This window comes from Apteryx mantelli, chromosome 2 (assembly GCF_036417845.1).
Source record: "Apteryx mantelli isolate bAptMan1 chromosome 2, bAptMan1.hap1, whole genome shotgun sequence".
NCBI lineage: Eukaryota > Metazoa > Chordata > Aves > Apterygiformes > Apterygidae > Apteryx > Apteryx mantelli.
In genome coordinates, this window is record NC_089979.1 from 77,284,208 (window position 1) to 77,305,155 (window position 20,948).

Genomic DNA, 20,948 nt, shown 5'->3' on the forward strand with positions numbered 1-20,948 from the left:
TTGTAGCGTTTCTGTAATTAGGACAGTTAACTGTGTACGACATACTGCTGTATTTTAGAAGGCGTATTATTACATCACAGCTGAGGAAATGAAAAGCTATATTCATGCCCTACAAGTAATGCTATAAAGGTCTTAACTGGTAGTTTAACAGAAGGCATTCCTAAAAATTTTATCTCATGCCACATGACTATATAGTTCTCTAAATACATAGTCTACAGGTATGATAACTCTAACAGATTAGAAAAACTACAAGAAGTGGGAGTTCTACCAGTTTGATTTTTTGATTTATCATGTTAGTTGACAGCTGTATACCCCCAGAAAAATTAAACAATGCTGTAATTAAGAAATGGCATCTCCTTCTTTGCTCTCACCCCAGTCCTTTCATTTTTCAGAATCATATTTGTAAAATTTCACAGTATGTTTACTACATCCACCTCCAGTCAGCAAAGCAGGCACAGCTAAGGGTTCGAACACATCTGACACTGCATCATTCATCCAAAGAACTGCTTTTACCATCTCTTGCAGCAACAGCAGGTCCTACAGATGCCACAGAGGCCTGAGTGCATCCTAAGGGAATAGGAAAGCTGAGAGGCTCGCCAGCATTACTCCGTCAGGAGTCTGAAACAGAAATACTGAAGATTAAAGAAGTCTTGAACTAGTTACCCAATACCACAGCAATAAACATGGGCATTTCTGAATGGCAGAAATGCTTTGCAAGATAACCCATGCTAACCCAGAGTGAACTCTCTTTGAGCTGCAGTTATTTGGAGAACTTTTTCCTTTTCTTAAATAAGCTGCATGGCAGGTGCATGAAAGCAGTATTTTGAACTGTATTCTCCTCTTTCTTTCCTGCTATAGATAGTAGTGTACCATCAGCTTTTCCATAATGGCTGTTTTTGAAATTGCTGTCCTGCTCATGTCCAACAAGAGGCATATGTCTGAGTAGAGAAAGAAAAGAAAAATAAAGAAGACTGTCAAAAAGCCACTTCTGTGTTAACTCTGTAAAGATAAGGTAAGGGAACAATATTGGCAAGGTAGCCTTAAAAAAAAAAAAAAAAGCTTACCTGAAATAAATGTGACACAGTGCTATTTGGGTAGTAGCAAACAAAAATTTGTTACATCTAAGAATCATCCAGGAGATGGCCAATATTAAGATATAAAAAATGCTAAGACATGGAGATCTCAAGGGAACATAACAGCACAAGCAAATGTTACTTTATAGGCCCATTCCATTCTGCCCCTCTTCATGTCATCTCACTTCAACGGGGTTATAACATCCCATGCCACTCTTAAATCTATTAGAAATTCCCCCAGAAAGATCAAAAACCCAAAGTGATAGCATTGTCTATAAAATTGAAAGGAGAAACCTACTGGGAAAAGTAGAAGCAAGTCTAACAGCTCATGCTTTCAAATTTTGATGTTTCTTCACCATGGCAAGTGTCTTATGGATCTACAACAAATGGCCTATCAGCATTAAAAAGTAAGAACTCAATATGCAATGCACTCAGAATGATTTTTAAAGAGTTCCTTCCCACAGATCTTCATGGGAGAGGGAAAAAATTAGCAGGAATCATATATCAAAGAGTAAATGACAGTCTGAGGATCTGGGGCTGACCCAATAATATGCATTCATTTCTATTCTGACAGAAGTATTGGCTCTCACCAACTACTGCAGTTGTGACAGAAATAGAAACAGAATCTCAAGCTCTTAAACAAAGCAGTGAGAAGCACCAATGAGGAAGTTAAAGTTCAAGCATCCAAAATCAAAATGATACTTACACAGAGAGCGCTTAGCTGTATGTTAACATTAAAATGCTGGTAATACAGATGCACAAAGCTTATCCCAACCTGCTTCCACGTAGTTTTTTCAGCCATTCTTTGTTAAAAAATGCCCAGGAGGCATATATTTTTAAAAATTTAAGTCTCAGTTCCAGTGGAAACTTTGCAAACAAAGGAGACTTTGGAAGAGGAAAGAGTGGAAGAGGACGTTTCCCCTTTTCTTGCAATACAATTATCATTCTTGCAAATGAGGAGAATTACTGATTGTCCATTGACCGAATATGCACAATCGTGCTGCTTCTTGTCAGCTGTTGAATTCATGTCCTACAACCTAGATTCTTTAAACAAACTAAACGGCCAAGTTTAGGTTTCAGTTTTGCAACAAGTCCAGTATTAGCAGGATCTAGTAGCTCTGGGCTATGCTCTTGAGTTCAGCGAGTATCAAGCTTGTGCACAGCCCTCTGCAGATTCAAGACCAGTGTCTTTTCATTCATCTGGGACTGTGTAAACACAGTCACAACCTTATTTGCTTTTATCTGAACTTGAAATAGTGAATTCAAACTGAGCTTGCACACATGCAAAATCACAAATTCTTACAGCCCTTGGCTAAACAGAAAGCTACCATGAAGTGAACTAGCAGATTTATAAAGGATCTACCATACTATTGAGAGGAAAACAACAACAAAAAAAACATGTGGTGACCAAATGGGGAAGGATTAAACCTGTGCTAATTGCATGGCATTCGTTGTACAGGATTTGGGAGCACGACCTTCAGTTCCCAGCCCCAGCCCTGGCAGGGTGGCGAGGATCCACACACATCCATGCTTCATTTCTGTTGTCAGAAGCAGGTTTTCCAGCTACAAAAGTGACAGTACAAGACCGAGGCCCCACCAGCCCCTCAGAAAAGCTAAAACTGTGTGCCGCCTTGGCATGGGCATCACCCACCACCCTCCGCACCTGGCCCAAAATGGTGCCTGTCCAGCTGGACATTATTTTGTTCAGAACAGCTTTCTCACAACAATGAGATGATCAACAGAGAGAGACAACAATACAAAAGAGAAAGAGACACTAATATACAGGGACCAGGGAGGCTGTAGGAGTCTGAGCAGGAGTTTTACCAGGACAGGCTCCTTGAGGTAAAATAAGCATGTCCAGGCTTATGTAGCCCCTGCTCAAGCCCCATTTCCACCCAGGAAAATGGAGTAGGTTCTGCTTAGGCCAGCGGGGCCAATGTGGACAAGCAGTGTGGGGTAGGGGTGGCCTTTGGGTCATTACGATCAGTCTTGAACCTGCCTGGTGTGTTATGCTGTGACTTGCCATTTCTTTCTAGTAAACGTGAAATGGCTCCTGAGTGCTTTAGAGTGACTGTAGCTCTCTGATAGATGTTAAATCTGAACACATTTCAGGTGAATAATTATATTCAGTCTAGAGAAAATCCTCATGCATTTTCTGCAAGGCATAGTACTTGCTTCCATCCCAAACTCTTCTATAATGAAACTGTGCCTTGGGCAACATTTCCTGTCTTCTGTGCTAAATGTCACTGCTTTTTGATCCTAGATAAAAAAAAAAAAAGCTCTTTTTTGTGCTGTAAGCCTTCTCCAGCACAAAACATACTTTGGGGGCTTATGATGTTGCTCTCCGGGCCTAATACGTGCTTGCTGGGAAGCTGTTGTGTCCCACTCTGTTTTCCCACAGTGAATCCTGCAGCAAGGAGGCAGAGGCTGCAGGGGCCATGAAGTCAGTATGGGCTCAGGCTCTGCTGGTCTGTGTAATGGCACAAAGGTGGTTGGTGCTGCTCTTCATGGTCCGCTATAATGGTGTTTCCTTCAGTTTCTAGAGTCTCATGAGCTGCCTTCACACTTCCATTTCTGGACACATTTCTTTCAGCGTTCGATGTCCTGTACTGGTGACAGAGACCACGCTTCATGAGTCAGAATGACTCATCATCATAGATGATGAAAGAGTCACCAAAATGCTCTCTTCTCAGTGAAGAGTTAGAAGAAACGTAGTCTTTATCTTGAGGGAGTTCAGTGTCCTGCAAGGAGGGACTGGCCATCACTGCAGCTATTTGGAGTCCATTAACCAACAACTTTTATTTTTGTGTTTTGAGGGTAATCATTAAACCCTGGCTTGATCCTTGCTCCGGAAAAATGATATGGTCCTCCAGCCAAACACTTGGGTAAGGCAGATTTACAGTGTGAGCAGCATTCACTCTGCCATTGAAACTGCCTTACAATATCATCAACACACTTTTTTCATAGATTTTTGTTTGCCTGAAAACCTCGAGACAGGACAAAACTGACAGGCACTATTTTTGGTCTCAGTTCGGCATTTAAGAAGGTATAAAATTTCTGTACCACAGCCAGTCTTGAGTTCCCTTCTTTCCACTAGCCTATCAACTGAGAGACCCAGTTTTCTTTCCATGGCTTGGGATTTATGCTGGCTAGTTATTTTATGTCTTTAGTTCCAAATATTTTCTAGCCGTAAGTTTGTAGTCTTTGGGGATTTTTGTTACCTGGCCAGATGTTCTCTGGAGTTCAGGAGTGACGGACTACTAAATTGGTCAAGGACTGAGTTATTGTGCTGAAGGTGCTTCTGGATCATTGGTTAAGGAGTTTGTCCTCAGATCAACAGGAGCTGATCCCCATTTCTGTTCTGTTGTACTAGTTTTTTATTTTGCCAGGAGCCACCTCCTGTTCCTCTGATCTGATGGCAGCCAAAGAAGATGTATTAGGAAAGAGGGTGGGAGGACTGCTTCAATTCTAGAGTAGCAGCTCCTTCCTTGCTATTTGCTTGAAGCAAATAGACCTTAGAATCAGGTGATGATTTTCAGTTACAAGTTAGCAATATGAATAAAGTCCTATGAGCTGCAACTGTGGACTTTGTACCCTGCTGCAAAATCCCAAAGTTTTTCACTGAAAAAGTAACCATTAGAAACATTGAAGCTTCCTTCCTACATACAATAACGGAGACATTTCGGATTTCATCTGTCTACTCCAAAGAAAGCTCCTAAAATCTTTGAAACCCTCATGTCAAAGGGAGTAAAAAATGACTTGTGGCTTTACTGGGGGAGCCAGAAACATATACATATATATATATATATATACATACATACATTTCTGTCTTTGGACAGCTGGTCAAGACATGCCACCAAGTACAAAAAGTTTGTACATCTTATGACTGCAGATAGTTCAACTAAGTATAAAGAAAGGCTACAATTGTTACTTGAACCTGCAGCTAGATTGAAATAATCATCACTTGAAATGGTACCATGTTGTCCCAGGTAACTTTCTGAAAACCATGAGAGCCCATAACTTGTGGTCTTTTCAAGATGCCATACAGCTCAATGCTTTTGCTGCAGCACTGCCATTTTATTATGCCACATTCCCTATATTTTGTTTTCTAGCTCTTGCTTTCCTTTCCAGGAGGTGATTGCATAGTGCCTGTTCCTTGGAGCCAGAGAGAGTAATTAGCTGAAATTAACTGCAGTCTTTCTACATTCCAGCTTATTTTCCAGTAAATGTGAGCAAAGCCTGCTAGGTAAAGTGGACTACCTGAAAAACATACCACAGGCAAAAAATATGATAAGTAATTACCACAACAGACAAATATTGCCACATTTTTACCCCCTTACTGAGATGTCATGTTTGGTTGTTTATGTGCTTATGAGAATGACTGATCTTTCACCATAATAGATTATTTTAAATAGATTTTAAAGTTTAAATGCATGTAGTGCAACAATGTGCTATCAGCAGTTACTGAAAGTAAGAAAAACATGCATGTAACTCATATTTCATAGTTAGAGGATTTTGTTTTGGTTTGATTGGCCACAGACTCTACAGAGTTCTGAGATCTTTAAAACTAATTAAAGCTTTTTGTCTTCACTTACCTTCTTGCAGAGCTGGGCAATAACAATATATAGGACAGAATGACAAAGCATTGGGCAATACATTACTTTTACTTTGTTGAACTTTTACTCTATTTCTTGGCTTTACATATGCAAGCAAGGCTTAAGGGTAGATTGGCTTCCATGATAGATAAACAATTCCTTGGATAGAAAATCAGACTTCTGTGAGACATGCATCTTGGCTTTCTAATTTCCCTGGTGTGATGTCATTTTTGCTGCTGGTTATTCTGATTCACATGAGGAAGGAGATTGTGGTCCTCGAGTTACGCATCTCAGAGAGGGTTGGTAAAATTTTCACTGACTCAGGCTGTCTTTAGCACAGCAATGTTATTCAGCATTTCTGCTGGAAAGGCACATCTGTTCTGGAAGGATACAAAATGCATAAACACTTTCACAGCGGGAAAGGGGGATCAGGGGAAATCACTCATCCACAAGAATGAAACAGAGGAGGTTTGTATCTTCATTTACCCCCCCAGAAACAGCACCTTATAGGACCATGTCTTCGGGAAAATAATCAGACTGAAAGAAGAAATGAGGTACTTCATCACCTTCAATATGAAACTTGGATCTCACACAGAGAATTGTAGGATCCCAGCGTATATGGAAAGGTTTAGTTTGATAGTCATAGATAGCAAAGAAAACACTTTTTTAAGTTAGCATCGACTATTACTCATTCAAAAACTATTGGTGTAGCAGATGCCTATGCAGGCACCCATTTCCTAAATTCAGCTGCACTTTTGATTCTCCCACCATTAAATAAGTTACTCCTGTCTACACAAACATTCTTGCCTCAGATTCACAGCTGAATACAGGATTACAGCAAGTGGCTGTCTTTCACAGTAGGGGACTGAGTTTCTGGGTTCCCAAGAGGAGCTTAATACCTTCATTCCCCCACCCCAAAACCAGCACCTTATAGGACCAAACTTCTTCAGGAAAATAACCAGACTGAAAGAACTATGGTTATAGAATACAAAAAAATAGCATCAAGGCATTCAAGCAAGTGATTAGAGTTCATATTGCCCAGGTAAGTATAACTTTTCATTTGTTGTCTTTTACAGCTGTGAAAGTCTTGAGGTTACCGTTACACTGGTGACAGGGCAGAGACAACTTCTGACCCTGCTCCCTTTGGAAGTCAGCGAAAACTGAAGCTGAGCATTAGCGCCAGGGGCGGGAGCTGGCACAGAGCCACAGCTGCTGCCTTCTGAGTCACTGTCATCCACTTGCTTTTGTGCAACTCTCCAGATTTCCCCTGGGCCACTTCTTCAAGCCTTTACAGTCTGTCTCACAGTACTGCCTGCTCTATTTTAAGGTTTCCTTCTCCTCTAAGTCTGGTTGCTTTTGCTTTGTTCTCCCTATCATCAGGTTAGTCGCTAGGCAGTCCCTCTTCTCTGACAAAGTCTGGTTTCTATGACATTAGTGGTGGCGAGCAACCTTAGTGGTGGCAAGTGAAAGAGTCCAGTAGCTCTCACTTGCACAAGGGAGTAAAGGTATCAGGGTCTGAGAGCAAGAATGGGTTTCATTGCTCGTTAGAGTGACTCTAATTTATAAATTGCAACTTAGTTTACAGACATCCAAGCCATCAATGACAAGACACAGGCGTAATCACCTTTGCCCTCTTTGCTCTTCCAAGAGCCTAATAAGAGGTTGTTTTTTCTTTTTTAACCTTTAGGCAGAACTAAGAAAATCCCACATTTATTACAGCGGAAACTGAAGATGGAGACATTAGTATTTGGTGGATTAGTTTAGCAAGTACCAATTATCAGGTTCCTGTCATTCATTCAAAACGTTAACAGCTTCGTTGCCAAGTTTCAACTAATTCATGGCTAGCTTTGGTAGACAGCGATATTGCACATGAACAATTTCTGATATAGCAAATACCTTCACTCACTGGAAAACAAACTAAAGCATCTACTTCAAAGCATGTCCCTCCCAGGGAATTTAGGAAGAACTCTAGGAAATCCAGAACAAGGCACACTGAAATTTAGTGGGATTATTCACCTGCTTCAAGTCAGGTGAGCACTAATGTGAGCTGTGGCTTCGACATGTATCCTAATAAAAATGATGCACACACTTATAGGACCTCACTCTTCATTCAATATAAGCTTTAAAGGAACTTAAGGGAATATCCTATTGACATTCATAGCTCATATCTTCTCCAGGTTCTTAAAAGCAATCTTTAACCTTCAGAATATGCGTCAAGTGGATTATTAAATACACTACAGTGAATTTCAGTGTACCTTGCTGACCTCAATTTATCTCATCTACCTAAAAATTCCTTTAGACTATTTTTTGTATTCTGGAGCCTACACTCATTGTCTTTAAATCTTTTTGAAAGACTAAAGCAACATAGTGTAGTACAGCCTCTCTTGGATTGTCCGTTATTTACTTTACTTCCTCATTCACTAATAGACTCAAGTATTCCTTACTTCTCGTAGAACTCTTTACTCCCTTTCTCATTGTAATTTATTTTGCAGCTTCTGCCTTTCCGACTGCACACACTTATGCTATTATTTGTACTTGCTTTGAGTCAGAGCTTTATTCTTGCTTTTCATATGATTCCTTACCCTTTTTTAAATCTTAAAGTTACTAGAGCATTCAGATCAGTCTCTGACTCTGCTTCCTTGCTGCCTTTTCTCTGCTTTAGTTTTTAATATATTCTTTTCAGTAATGGTCAGTGCTTTGCCTTATTTTACCAAATAGATGAGTAGTTCCCAGTCCTTTTCTGGTTGCAACCCCCCCTTCACAACTGCAGATCTCCGACTATTGACACAAATTAATTGATTTTCTTTCAGGATTGTAACTTTATTTGCCAGAACCTCAATGGGTTTCACCCCCTTGTGGAAAGAGCCCTGTTACACTAGGTTTTCTGAAGAATACACTGTCCAGGTCTCTGTGCACTGAAGGCTGCTTTTTGAACTCCACTGTCATTATTCTGCCTTCCTTCTTCCTTCCTGTCCTTAGAAAAACAAGTACCATCATTTTATGATTGTTTTTATCCAAATCACCCCCAAAGTTTGCTTTTTTTTTTTTTTAATTACACAGAAACAAGAATAATTTCATTGGAAATAACCAACAGAATTGCAAGAAGTTTTAACTCACAGTGCTGCCCAATGTATATTTTGTTGTTAGAAAACTGCTCTCTGGCCGAAATTCCTACAACTATAGCAGTTTGAAAGGTTCTTAACAGAGCATCGCAAACATCATTTTCATTCTTCTTACATAGCTTCTGCTAGCAAACCTCAGCATGTGTGGCAAACCTGTTAGTTTCAAAGAGGAAGTGGTGAACAGACAGTATAAAACTAATCTTTCGGTATCTGTGGCAGTCTTTTTTGCTATTGACGGTCTCCATTTTAAAGGGAGTGGCTTTTTCACTTCGATTTAACAGTAGGTTGACTTTCAGTTTTGCCATCATCTGCCTCCAATTTGTTTACTTCTTCCTGCAATTCATGCTCCAGCTCATAGTCAGAGATCGATTCAGTGCTGTCTTTCAAGTAATCAGCTTCATATTTGTCCAGTAAGTATTTTTGTGGTGTAACGTCATCATCAGGGGGATTCCTTACTTTCTTCTTTTTCATTTTCTTCTGAATCATAGACAGCTGCTGCTCCTGCAGCTGTTCCATCGAGGCAATGCCTTCTGTATCTTTTGACACTTTCAGTCTTTTGTACTCCATTATCTGCTTATTCAGCAGTTCATGATCAATACCAAAAAGATTAGACCGGATGGGTGAATCTGAAGATTCTGTTGTTGAAGAGTTTGGTTTACTGTGAAAAGGAAAAGATTTTTGTGGGTTTTTTTTCCCTGCTGTGTATATTTTAAGCAGCAATGTTAATTGTGACAGTTTGGGTAACCCAAAATAAACCGGACTTTTCAGTTGGAGTTTATTAATTCACTGTGTTTGGCATTGTGCTTCTCATGTTAAGGAGGAAGAGCTACCACTGGGCTAAGTGTCCAAGGATAGGCTGTGAATAAGCTTGTCAACATATCAATGGATTTTATGGGGAAAGCCAATACAGCAATTACATTCCAGGTGAAACGGCTTGTTTCTAGCTGTTATAGAGAGTGGGATTTGCAGAAGAGCAGGTTACCCAGAAGATGAACAAACATCAGTCTTAAAAGCTTCAACCTTAGAAACTCAGGAGGATGTACAACATACTTTCACTAAAAAAAAAAAAAGTGTTTTATTGTACTCCAGCTATAAATGCACTCATCTAAATAAAGAATGAGGAAGGTGTCAAAGCCAAAGTCTATATGCCTGTCCACTGCTACCAATCCTTTGTCCCTGAAAAGAGTCCCTGTAAGCCAGAGTACTATGCTAGGGTTGTGCTCTAGGAAAAGGCGTGCATAGACAACAGTTAACACTGGATCTGGGAGCCCCAAGGAAGTTAGACTACTCCCACTTGTCTAAGGAGTAGAAGAAAAACAGCCTATGCCCGGAGCACATCAGACAGACACATGAAACAGCACAGTGCCTTAAGCCAGACCTAAGTATTTCCATGAGACAAACCAAGCAAGCTGCTAGGTGCCCTGTGGCAAGTCTGTCCCAACTGTGACTTCCCCTCAGAATTTACTTCTGATTTGCATCTGAAGAACAGTCCTGAGAGCACAAAAGGTGACAGTCATTTTCACCAAGAGACGCCAGCACACAAGTGCAAGACTCTTGTTGGTTTCAAGAGTATCCAGTTCATACACTCGCTGTTCTAATAGCTTGATCAACCCAGTCCCTAAGAGCCAAAAATCCCTCACAGAAGAATGCAAAAGTAAGTTGCGTTTTATTAACCTAGGGAGATGCATCAGTAAACTGTACTGATGTACATGTACAACAACCCAAACTTATACCAGAATAGAAGATGCCAAATGGATAGGGTAATGGTATATTTATGCTGGCAAACATAGGGCTTTTAGCTACATGAGGAAAGTACCAGCAAGAAGTAACAATTACTGCTATGAGGCATTTTTTTAAATTTAATCATTGCAAATACATTGAGTCCTGAATTCTAAGAAGTTCTAGAAATGTTGCTCTCATAAAATTAATGATACCAATACCAGAACAAGTATTGGGTCCACAAGTGACAAATCCCATGACCACATCACTCAGAGTAGAGAGGTCAGACACAGTTGATTTCTGAGACTATGTTTTGATATCACATTATGGGTTAATTGCTTCTAAAAGTCTATATACTGTGCTGCTACAAGTGACAATTCAGTCATTCTCCACAGCTTAACAGAGGTCCACTTAAATATAAAAAGTAGATTTTCCCTTTTTGTATTTGCAAACCTGTGGTCTGCAGCAAGGTACTTCTGCAGAAGAACCAAAGCCAAAATAGCCCATAAAAATATCTCAGTACTAAAATATAAAAGTAAACCAGAGCACATACAATAAGAAATATTTTCTCCCAGTTTTAATAAATGGCTGTAACATTCGTAAAGAAAGCCAAAACACAAAATAAAATGCCATCCTGTACATATAATTTCTGGGATGATTACATATTAGTTTTGTCTTCAGTTATTCTGTAGCTTTTTCTGTTACAAAAGGCCCAAATGATCTTTTTAAAAGCCAAGGTGCCTTACTAGGGTAAGGTCTTCTATGAACACTCTCTCTTCTGCTTTGTATTTCCTCTTAAGACCACTTTACTGAACTCTGACATAACAACAATAACACATCTAATTAAAATACACTTTTTATCACATCAAATAATACTCAACTTAAGTTGGCAAACACAGATGAAGATAGACATTTGTCCAATTTTGATTTTAAAAGCCCACCTGGAATCATTTTGAGGTAACTTTTCTTCTTCTTCCGGGGGCCCAAAATCAGCAATTGACAATAATTCATCAATCTGTAAACACATGAAGACAATACATATTAAAGGCCCTCTACTAAATTTCCTTTTTCACACCTACAGAAGAAACAGACAAATATCAAATGGTGAATACCAATTTCTTTTCTACATGTATGGGATATTTAGCAGAACCATTTCAAAATAGCCTTTTCCTCCATTTTCATTTAAATAGCTACTGTGAAATGTATGTTATGGTATAATTTTTCATTGGCCATGAGATGAGCTGGATCACTCAACAGATCTCGTGCACTTTTTAGGCTATGAGAGTGTCAGGATATATCTGTCCTTCTTGCCTGGGAATTTTATACCAAATAGCATAATCAATCCATAGATTACTCTTCCTGCAAAGTTTTTTGTCTTATGCATATTCTGAACATATATTTTTTTATTTGGTTTTACTTCAGTCTTGCAAATTCTTTTTAACAACATCCTTATGCTGGGATTTTTGTCCCTTCTTCCCTCTTTTTGGAAGTTTTTGTCTCTATCCCATGTAAACACTGAACAGGTTTCCCAGCTCCTTTTTAACATCACGGTAAGCGCTACAAATGTAGTGAATCTGATGCTTACAGACTGCACTTATTTGTGAAAATTTTATCCCATTTGAAATCTTTATTCCTACTTTTCTTTACATCACTTCCCTTCTAATTCAGGGTGCTATTTTTCTTCTGGGAGTTGAATTGGATGGTCTTTCCCTGTCTTGCAACACTTAAAAATCAGTTTCAACTACATTATCCAAAGCCCTGTTATTCAAACTTGTGGATTACTCAAATCACACAGGCTGCGAAGCATGAGAAGATGGCCCCTCTACGTGTTTCCTAGTGCCAGTCACTGACTGGAACTGCATAAGGAGGATTTTTTACTTGTCTTGTGTAGTTAGTTAGCTTAGCTTAGCACCAAGAAAGGTGTCTGTGCACTGAAACTTGAAGGCAAAGTAGTCCAAGGAGTTTTCTTCTTCTTCAAAAAAAAAGGTGGTCATTTAAAGAAGGTTGGGAAACAGTGATTAACAGAACAGGTTCCATAATAACAGATCTGAAAAGTAGGACCTGCAAAAATATTGTTGCTCCATCTAGATATGCTAATAACAATAATAATAAAGACCAGGTTCCTTCATAATCTCAGATAAATTGTGCAGAAATTCTTGTATTGGGCTGGGGGGGCATAAGCAGCTTTCATAAGTGTTTAGTTCATCTTTGTTCTTGTGCTTTTTGTTGATGCTAATGCAGATGAAAAAGATTTAGACTGTGGATCAGTATATTGGCATGAAACTCTCTCAGAATTTTTCTGACCAAAGAAATTTCAAGAAGTTCACTGCATTTCTAGAGAGTGATGAAGTTCTCATTATCTCTTTCCAGGCTGCTATTATGCACTGTATGAGCCCATGAGTCATTAATAGTAACTGCATATGCTAGTAGTAATAGTAATACATCTAAGAATAAGACACTATAAAGAACATTGGTTGAAATGAGCATATTCACATTTCTGTGCCCTAAATTCATATAAATAGCTTGAGGATCCATTTTTTATGAAATTCCATTTATCAGTGCCATCTTTCTCTTCTGGAAATCTCACCATTTAAAAAAGGTCTCCCTTCACGGTCCTAATAACAGCAAATTCCTAGAAAACATCATTATTCCAGAAATATTTCTGCTAGTCAAAATTGTCAACACTTTGAGAGAAGATGTGGAACACTGAAGATTAATATATATATATATATATATATATATATAGTCTCAGTGAGCTTAATCCTCTATGCAAAGATATGCACTTCCGCAGAAATGTTTTAACAATTCATTGATGGAAAAAGGTTGGGGTAAACAACAACAACAACAACAACAACATCACTAATTAGATTCAATGGCATTTTAAGAACATGTAATGTTTAAAATGTGGAAGACAGTTCCTCAGACCTCATTCCTACAGTAGTGTGTGCCAGACAAGAAATAACTGGCTACCCCGAGAGTGTAATTTCATTTTTTAGGCCATTTGGTTTATTTAATTCACTTAATTATCTGTCACAAGCCTCCCTAAATATTTCATTTGAGAAATTTTAACATAGCAAAATTCTTGAGGATATAGCCACAAGGATTCTTTCACACTGTATATAAGCATCAGTATTACTATAGATTCTTTGCCAAAATGCTTTGGAACATGAACACGAAGAGGAAAGTTTATACGCAAAGACTGATTTGTAATGTAGATTGCTATTGCAATTGAATTAGCACCTCTTTCTGTATTCCTAAGCACTATGATATGCTAAGTGATCATGTTATGCATGTAGTGATATTTGTACGTTGAGTCAAGGATTACAATTACCTTCTTTAAAGCTGCTGCTTCTTTGTCTTTTACAAATACTATTGGGGGTACATTTCCTATGATCTGATGACTCATCAGAAGATACCTGGCAAAAATACAACATTCACAAGTTTGATTAATAGTACAACATCTCCAGGACAGGTAAAATATTTGTTATAAAATTACATTAGAGCAGTAGTGAAAGTTTAAGGATACGGTCTTACCCTTTCAGGGTAAGAAGGGTACCTGAAGAGTATTCATTCAGGTTAGCGCTCAGCAACATATCATTGCAGAACCTCAACTTGGAATGTATATCATTATAAATATTCAATATTAAAACTATTAGATCCTACTGGGTATCACTTTTGTCCCCTGTACACACAGGCTGGCCCAAGTTTCTCCCCACTCTATTTGGCTTGCTCAACCCCACTGTAGGGGCAAGAGCAGCTGGAGGTTACAGCCCTCACAGTGTGGCAAGAAAATTAGTCCTCCGTGCTGTCTGCAGGAGGGACTGGCCATGCCTCCTTCATCTTTTCTCCAGCCAGCAACACTCCTTCTCAAAGCATGGAAGTTGCCACCCATATCTGGTTACTGGGTCCTGGGCTGGGAGAACAGGAGGGCATGGTGCTGGAGTGGGAGTTGAACTGTCTTGGAAAACAGGGGAGAAGGAAATGGCCCTTTAAGTATGCTCCAATGCCACCTTCCCCGTGGGGTGAAGTCCTGACACTCCAACAAACTGGCTGAATAGCACAGGGTAAGCAAGGGAAAAGAAGAGAGCGAAATCTCCATAATATCCTGAAAACTCACTGGCCCCTCTGCCAAAAACAGGTAGAAGTATCACAGTACCTGGTGGTATCCTCACACTTATTTTTTGGTATCAGTATTGTGAAGGATTTCTGTAATACTGGTCATCCCTTCTGGAGGTCCACTGTTTGGAACATGCTATTAGTAAGTCATTTCCAGAATTAAAATCCAGGACAGTTTTAGCTTGTTAAATAAAAATGCAAGCTGCAGGACACCTTACATATGTGACATGGTACAAGCAATACTTGCAAAGGTTCCTGCATGCAAGATGTTAGTTTGTATATTCAGAGCAATTCTATTGAATTAAACACAGGCAAGGAAAAAAATAAAACATAAGGACAACAAAATGCACAGAAATGTTTACTGAGATTCAAGGGGGAAAAAAATCCACTCTGATAAAATGGCTCAGTGAAAAACTAAATCCAAATTGTCTCCAGCTATCAAAATTGCACAGTGAATCTGGAAGGAAGCACTTCTTGTATCCAGAAGCTCTCTCTTGTGCAGCACACATCCTGGCCTATTGTAGGGCCTAGTATGCCCAAAACACCACCACTAATGAAATGAAATCACACTTTAGCAAAACTCCTCTTTCTGCTCAGCCCAGTTCAAACTGAGGAAAGCGTAGAAGCCAAGTAAGCCAGCTATGCTCCAACAGGAGAATTCACAGCTGTCCCAAGACTGCCATCCACCCCTGTGAGGTTCATCACAGGAGATGCTCTGACCCCAAATATCTAAAAACCTGAAGTATTCCAAAAAGTCAGATTTAGGCTGTTAGGAATACTTAAGAAATGTTATTAATATAGTATATGGCTATGAATTTATAAAGTAGTGTAACAGTTTATGGTATAGCAGTACCGTATACGTGGAGCACTCTTCTGCAGTACACTTTCAACATAACTGTCTTTCTCCATAGTAGAAGAAGGGTTCCAGTAAATACGACATGCTGAAAATTTTGATGCCATGGACACCTGTAAATAGGCAAACCTTCTTTTAAATTTATACATATATATAGATATATATGCGTGCATGTGTGTGTATGTATACATATACACACACACACACACTTCATATACAGCAAAGCATCTGCTTCATAAATAAACATGCAGCAATCCAATTTGGATATATAAATGCTTAGGAGAACCTTTTCTTCCACCCCGCTCTTAAGAACCAAAATGACAGAGTGCCCTTATAGCAGTATGGTTTAACACTGAGTAAGATTCATACTCTGTATCTGACGGCACTTTTTAATTTAGGAAAATCACTGCCTAATTACCCCCTTAAGTGAAATTAAATGGAGAAGAAGTCCTTCCATACTTATATGCTATTGACAGTGCTATGTTTACTGAATGTCATGCTACTACCATCACAAATAGTCCAGAATTACTATTTATTGCATGCTATGTTGGAATATAGTTGTTGAAAAGTGTATGTTTCTGCTACAGAAGGAAGTGTGACAATGTCTGGTCTGTTCTCACCTAGAGTTTGGTTTTGATATTCACAGAAAAGAGAACACCGTTGTAACTCAAGAGTCTTCAGTTCTAAAGCCTGTGTCAAACTGGGAACCTCCAGGGTTTGAATTTGTAGCTCATTAACAGATAGCCTTCATAGCTGTCATGCATGCAATTGAAAACACATATGTTTCTGTCCCTGCACAACATGAAGTAGACTCACTGCCTTCCTGAAGAATACACTTTTTAAACATTAATTGAATTCTGACAGATTTCCATAACTGTCATTCATCTCATCTAGCAGTGTCGTAACAAACACTTCTCACTGTAAGAGTACATTCAGCAAACTTCTGCAAAGCCAGTTCTATTAACCTGTCCAGCTCAACCAAAGAAGAGTCGAGAATGAGGGAGGGAAAAGCATAAACTACCAATTAGAAGGCACGGTTCAGAGATCAACAAGTCATCTAGTCTGGGAACTAACTCTTCAAACAAATAGCTGTCTACAGACATTAGCAGAAAAAGCCAACTCCAGAGGATATTCCCAGGAACGAAAACTGCATGACCATCAAGTCTGCCGTTGATAATCTAACAGCACCTGCTTTTTCCTGTTGCAGTTATTTTAGGACAGAACGGACTGTCCTCACACACTAGGGTAGATAATGATTGTTTTCCACTACCAAAGAACTCCCACTTTGAGAAAGCCATCACTCACTGAAAAAGTGATCACTAACAATGATCACTAACTAGCTGTTTCTGTTGCAAGACCAGCCTTCCATATATCCCAACTAAGCCTACCATTAAAGCACATAAACAACCCAACTCAACACAAGCCATTTCTTGGTCATCACATGAGTAATGTAACTGAGTGGATAAAAGTTTGATGCATCAAGGCTGAAGCATGATTCTTATCTGTATTACCACTAGGTGAAGTTAACTTTAAATATGAGAAAACAAATTCTGATGTATTGCAGAAAGCCTTCTAAGAGCTTTTTTTTGATAATGGAAATAAGGATATCAGACCACAATTAGCTTAAGAATAAAGCAGGACTGAGTCTCTGCCATGTCCCAGTGCAGCAGGGGCAATAAGCACTATGCAGTTATAGAAATATCTGTACTATATCTGTAAGAAGGTTGTTTCTTTCCCTCCCACATTTCATAAGTCAAATTTGTTGTTTCATTTACAGCAATGTCTCCTCCAAGTGTTGCAGCTTGTCTATACCATTTAGTATATACACATACAGTATTTAAGTGTAGACATGCCATTACAGTTACAGAGGCAATCCCCAAAGCCCTAGAGAGAGAAATAATGTAAGATGGACATACGTATCAAAAGGTTACCTTACCCATGTAATTTAAATCACTAGCTTGAAGGTGGAATGAATTCGCCTACATAAAGAACTGTTTCTATCATAACTGACAAACCCCTTGTCACAGATGCACTTACGAGGTACAATTCTTTTTCCATGCTTCTAACCGATGAAGTTAACTCCATAAAGTTTTTAGCCAAATCTTGGTATTATTTCATCTGAACAATACAGCAAAGGTAGAAGAGAAAACTACAAACAATAAACAAGAACGTGGAAACTGACTTAGTTTCCAAACCACAGTTTTAACATCCTCCTCAGATCTGAACTATACCACTAGCTACACCTAGATACAAACATATCCAATTCTTCTGGAACCCTGTTTGTCAATGCCATTTTATTAGGCTTGCCTTTTTTTGAACTAAGCTCATGCACTGCTTAAGCCTTCTGCCTGTGTAATGAAGCTGACGAGGGAACAAGGAGGCATCAGCTCTCACACAGCTGCATCAAGAAAAGCCTCTGAGAAAGGTATAGTTATGTTGCTAAAACCAGGCTCCTTCATCTGAAAGGGGCAAGGTGATTAATATGTGTTCACGTACCAGAAAAAAAAAGCCATACCAGCAAAAACCACCATTTAGTTGGAATAAATGACATTTACATTACTAAACTGGCAAAAGACTACTAAACTGGTACAACAGCAGCAAAGCTCTCCTAGCATGCAAGGTGACCCCAGCATCTCATCTTCAAATGCAGTACCACAGTTAGCAGCGCTGCGGCAAAACCCCCTGCACGTGTCAGGACGCCCAGGGGAGCTCCTTCAGCAGGAGGCACCAGCCTTCAGGTGTAATCAGAGCAGCTCAACACAAGCTGTAGTTTTTGTACTTGCCTTGCAGATTTCTGGTTTGAGGTCATAAAGCTCTTGATTAATTTCACAGGTAGTCATCATCTCTGTCACAGCTTTATAAATAAGATTATTCAAGACTCTGAAGCGTATGTTATCTTCTTTCCTAATTTTTGTCTGGTCATCTTTCATTACAGAGGCCAACTTGTTTGGTTTATACATCTTCCAGAAAAAAAAAAAATTAGTCAGGAGCTACAAACTTATACTAAGCAATAATATACAGCTTTACTAAGCATGCTCTTAGAGTGCCATCGGTGCAATTGTGGTGACCTTATATAGGTCTAATATATCAAGTGTTTAAAGAATTTCTCCTCACAAAGAGTATTTCTCCTCACAAAACTTTTGATGTTCATGTATTACAGTCAAGGTTTCTTATTTTCTTTAATATTTTGTAGCTAGTTTTACAGCTCAGTAGATCGTTTTTCTAAAACAGAGCAGGCATTAACAAAAAAAAATTGCTGTTCAAAAAACAAATGTAAAAACTTGTTTTCCAGATAACTCTCATGTACTTATTTTCACAGTGTGGTTTGCCCAGAAAGAGAACTTTGAGCACAGTATAATTCGTAACTAGAAATAAAACTAACCCCCCCCCCCATATTAAGTAATTAAACTCAAAAAAAACCTCAGAGGCTTGTCATTCTGTGACCAGGACCACTCTCTCCAGACTGCTGATCAGAATTTGTCTCCTACCAGTAAGGATTCAAAGCAATTACAATCCGAGATTCTTGTAGCATGGACATCATCCTTTTCAATGTAGGAAAACTGGTCTGGAAAGGCTCTCTGGGGTCATCGAGCCTAGTAGTTCCTTGCAATCACAAGCAATCATGCTGTGGATGTTTCTTCCAAAAGGATCCACAAACCATCTGCTCCATATACTGCTATACACTGCATACTGCAAGACTACTTCCCCAGTAACCTTACAGCATCTACATAAATCAAAAGCCTCAAAAATTACAGCATGCCACAGTAAGAGAGTAAAAAAGCTAAAGCTATGAACCATATCCATGATCCCTATAATTGCAGAAAAAGAAGTAAAAGCACATAGGGAATACCAAAAAGTGGAACATTGTGCCCCATACTATTGTAGAAAAAAAATGAGGAAAAAATAATAATTCCTGCCAATCAGACATAGAAAAAAAATATTCTTTAGGTTAATTACGAGCTTACAATAATTGGCTCTGGCACATCTTTCAATTCCATTTGGAGTATCATTCTGCATTTTTGATGTCTGCAGCTGAACATGCCTTATTATAGAAGCAGACCACAATGCCGTACTTTACCTAAAAATAACTTTTTTTCAGTTAGCCACTGTCTCACGGTTGTTTTAGCTGACATATGCCAGCAGTGCCATTTACAGAGGAAGTTGTGGCCTTCCTGTTGAAGGCTTTTCTTGTAGTGATTCCTCTTCTTTGTGCTGAGAAGAAGTGATATGTAGCCTAGCCTCTCTGAGAGTCACACTGGGAAAGTGATCCAGATTAATACTAAGCAAGTATATAGAATTTTTAACTTTAAATGGATCGGTTCTCTGATATAGGCTCAGTAGTGAGCAAGAGAGCATTGGTGCTGGTGCAGATAAAAGAATGGCTCAGAAGAGAAAATGGCTAAGGAGGAGGGGAGGGCAGCACTGCTCCAAGCAGCAATCCTGGCACATCAGAGTAAAACTGGACCACTAGTGCTCATAGATAAAATTCTGCTATTTCTCTACCAAAAAATACTTTTCCCAAAGTTATGTGCAATGGCAGAAGTACAGGTTTGTTCCTCCTAGCACAAATAAACACAGTACTTTAAAAGCTTGTACTTACCATTTTAGATTCCAGGGCAGGACTGTCATACCAGAACTTCTTTCTTTTGGAAAAGAGAAAGGAATGCATTTTATCTCTAAGCAATTCAGAGAAATAATGGCCACCCCGTGCAATTAAAACGCCACCTGCCTGAAAACACACTGACACGCTGCCCACCACCACTGGATTTTATGCCCGCAAACTTTCATGTTTCCACGCAGTATCTATGAGTTGTTCAGGAGGGGTGTGCAGGACGCAATGCCTCCCAGCCACAGAAAAAGTTCTATGTGGAGGGGAAAAAAAAAAAAAAAAACCTCCCCCAAACCAATGTTTCTTTAGGGCGCGATATAACTTGGTACAGTATTAAAATACCTTTATCGCACCGCTAGAGATAGCGGAGGCCGCTGTTTGCAGGGCGGATTTGAGGCGCTCGATTCCCTGAGGGCCCAGGCCACACCGCGCTTTAGCCCCGAGAGGGCCGTTACCGCGCAATTGCCGGTCACTCGCGCCCGGGGCGCCGCCAGGGCCCGCGGCGCCGCCGCCTCCCTGCCCGAGGCCTGGCGACCCCGGCGGGAGGCCCGGCCCGGCCCGCAGCCAGCGCCTCCGGCCCGGCGCGGCGCGGCCGCCCCGGCACCTACTTGGTTTTGTGGAGCATTTTCTTCAGCAGGTTCCTGGAGCCGCCGAGGGCGGCGGAGGTGCGCAGCGCCCGCCCGCCCCGCGCAGCGCCCGCCGCCGCCGCCCGGGCGCCCCACATGGCCCCGGCGCGGCTCGGCGCGGCTCGGCTCGGCTCGGCTCGGCTCGGCGGCGGGGCTGCAGCGCCCCCGGCGGAGGCGGAGGTAACCGCGAGCCCGCGGCGGGGCCGGGCCGGGGGCGGAGCTGCTGCGGAGCCCG

General features: G+C 40.1%; 1 protein-coding gene across 3 annotated transcripts; it reads right to left on the minus strand.

The window, feature by feature from the left end:
- Positions 1–860: 860 nt before the first annotated feature.
- Positions 861–20,825, minus strand: RBFA (ribosome binding factor A). 3 transcript variants are annotated; one of them, XR_010883369.1, is made up of 8 exons: positions 20,696–20,825; positions 20,079–20,121; positions 18,262–18,438; positions 15,479–15,591; positions 13,841–13,925; positions 11,451–11,524; positions 8,786–9,448; positions 861–938 (listed from the first exon to the last, which is right to left on the minus strand). XR_010883369.1 is itself a non-coding variant. In XM_067290924.1 (7 exons), the coding sequence occupies exons 1-7, from the start codon at positions 20,809–20,811 to the stop codon at positions 9,055–9,057; spliced, it is 1,002 nt and encodes a 333-aa protein (XP_067147025.1). In that variant the 5' UTR covers positions 20,812–20,825; the 3' UTR covers positions 8,468–9,054. The 3 variants fall into 3 exon arrangements, 1 of the variants encoding a protein (XP_067147025.1); XR_010883368.1 differs by lacking the exon at positions 861–938 and adding an exon at positions 5,674–6,048; XM_067290924.1 differs by lacking the exon at positions 861–938 and having other exon boundaries at positions 8,468–9,448.
- Between the last annotated feature and the right edge of the window lie 123 nt (positions 20,826–20,948).

Excerpts from the sequence above, each read along its gene's own strand:
- RBFA (XM_067290924.1), bottom strand. The coding sequence starts at position 20,811 with ATGTGGGGCGCCCGGGCGGCGGCGGCGGGCGCTGCGCGGGGCGGGCGG. Across the intron at positions 20,122-20,695 it reads AAAATGCTCCACAAAACCAA|AAAGAAGTTCTGGTATGACA; the intron begins GTAGGTGCCGGG and ends CTTTTCCAAAAG. Across the intron at positions 9,449-11,450 it reads TTACCTCAAAATGATTCCAG|TAAACCAAACTCTTCAACAA; the intron begins GTGGGCTTTTAA and ends TCCTTTTCACAG.